We start from the raw sequence: 1,858 nt of genomic DNA on the forward strand, positions 1-1,858 counted from the left end.
TATCAATCCTAATACAATCAAGATGTTCTCTCCCAAGATGGCGGCTCCTGGAACAGCTGAGTGTCTTGATCCAGAATACAATGGATTTCTGGATTCCCTTCAAATTCCCCAGCTGTAAACCCTCAAATCCTCCAAACATAGCTTTATATTTGTTTCAGAGTTCCAACACTATCTCGTGAGCCCTCTTGGCCCGGTGTTGCGTGTTGTTGTTAACCGGGCTCTGCCGGAATTTAGGATTTAATTTTTGGCTTATTTCCTTTGTTTGGATCCATCCTTTGATGGATGTTAGCTGCTGTCAAGTCAGCCTCCGACTCCTGGCGACCCCATGCACAATGGAACAAGACGCTGCCTAGTCCTGCGCCATCCCCAGGATTGGTGTGGATTGGACTGTTGTGACTAAGTTTTAGAAGTAAATAGACAGATCTTGCTTCCCAGGCCATCTTAGTCTGGAAGATCCACTGAAACACGTCTGGCATCATAGCAACATCCATCCATACTGTGACGACTACATGGTGGCTGTGCATGCGGTGTGTAGGCTGGGAATCAAACTCAAGTTGTGCCCTTGGAAGGTGGGAATTCTATCATTGAACCATCACCGCTCCTCTTCCTGTCTGTTGGAACCCACCAACAGGGACCTGGAAGGAAGGAGGAGGGAAGGATTTACTCCTTGTTCTCCAGTGTTTCCTCATTTGTCCTTCCCATCAATGATGGCAATTGGTTCCATTTCCAGATTTTATCCACACCCTAGAACTAGACTCATGCTTTTCTTCTTAGAGGACACAGGACCATTTGGGCCATACCCTGACCCCAAATGTTTGAATCAGCTTTTCAAGGTCTCCACTCTAAGCCCTGGAGCATTACCATAATTTAAGCTGCACCCATCCTCTGAGTCCCCTCTTTTGACATTACAGGCTTCCTAAACCTGCTTCCCTCAGCCCTGGTATGGTGCTGTAGGATAAGCACTGGATTGCTAACTGCAAGGTTGGCAGCGCAAACACACCAGATGTTCTTGGGAGCACTAGATGGGTCACTATGAGTCAGAACTGACTTAGTAGTAGCACATACCACCACCTCCAACATACCTGCTGAACCAATTCCCTCTATTATAGTCTTTGTGTTAAATGATCACATTAAGTTCTTTGGTTAAAATTCATGAATTTGAAAGTTGGATCTTTGTTTCAGAAACGTTGAGTCTTAGAGCTGATGAAATAAAATACTGCAGTAGAGAATTCATGCCAATGAGCTGACAGAGTCTTTTGAGATGGCCCAGTCAACCCCACTGGTGAGCCTACACCTTGCCTCTCTCAAGGTCAGCTGGCACCCATACTGCTAACTCCATGGCCAATGGTCTTTCCACTGGGCCTGGATCTCTCTTCTGAAGGGTCTGCCCCTGCCTAGCCCCTGAGATGGACAGGCCAGTGACTCACCATCTGGTGGTCATTCTCATCACACGTCTCCTTTTTATTTCAGGAAGTACACTTTGCTGATCAACAACGGATTTGCAATTACTGCGGCATTACTGATGGCCTGTTCTCTCTGGGCAGGGGCCTTTGAAATGCTCATCGTAGGTCGCTTCATCATGGGTGTGGATGGAGGTAAGGCTTCACTGGGAGGGCAAGGCCAGATGAGGGGTGTGTTGGGTTGTGCCAATTCTGGGGGCCCCTGCTAGGTCAGGGCCAATGATGCTGGATCCTCTGTATAAAGTGAGGAATCATCCCACTCACAATATTCTAGTGACTGGGAGAGCTGGACCCAACTTCACACCAAATACAGGATGGTCTTCATCATGTAATGCCCTCTACTTTGTCATTTTCACCATAAATTCTTACATCAAGGGAGCTTTTGAGAGAGTTGAGTT

General features: G+C 47.1%; 1 protein-coding gene across 1 annotated transcript in view; it reads left to right on the forward strand.

Annotated features, from left to right (window-relative positions):
• The window catches only part of SLC2A9 (solute carrier family 2 (facilitated glucose transporter), member 9), a gene marked incomplete at its 3' end in the record, with an annotated part of 151,835 nt that overhangs the window by 47,239 nt on the left and 102,738 nt on the right, over positions 1–1,858 (forward strand). Inside the window, exon 4 of the mRNA XM_006874672.1 lies at positions 1,471–1,595. Coding sequence (XP_006874734.1) covers positions 1,471–1,595 — 125 coding nt within the window. The remainder of the gene's footprint in view (positions 1–1,470; positions 1,596–1,858) is intronic.

The sequence above is a fragment of the Chrysochloris asiatica genome, unplaced genomic scaffold (assembly GCF_000296735.1).
Source record: "Chrysochloris asiatica unplaced genomic scaffold, ChrAsi1.0 scaffold00292, whole genome shotgun sequence".
NCBI classification, from domain to species: Eukaryota; Metazoa; Chordata; class Mammalia; order Afrosoricida; family Chrysochloridae; genus Chrysochloris; species Chrysochloris asiatica.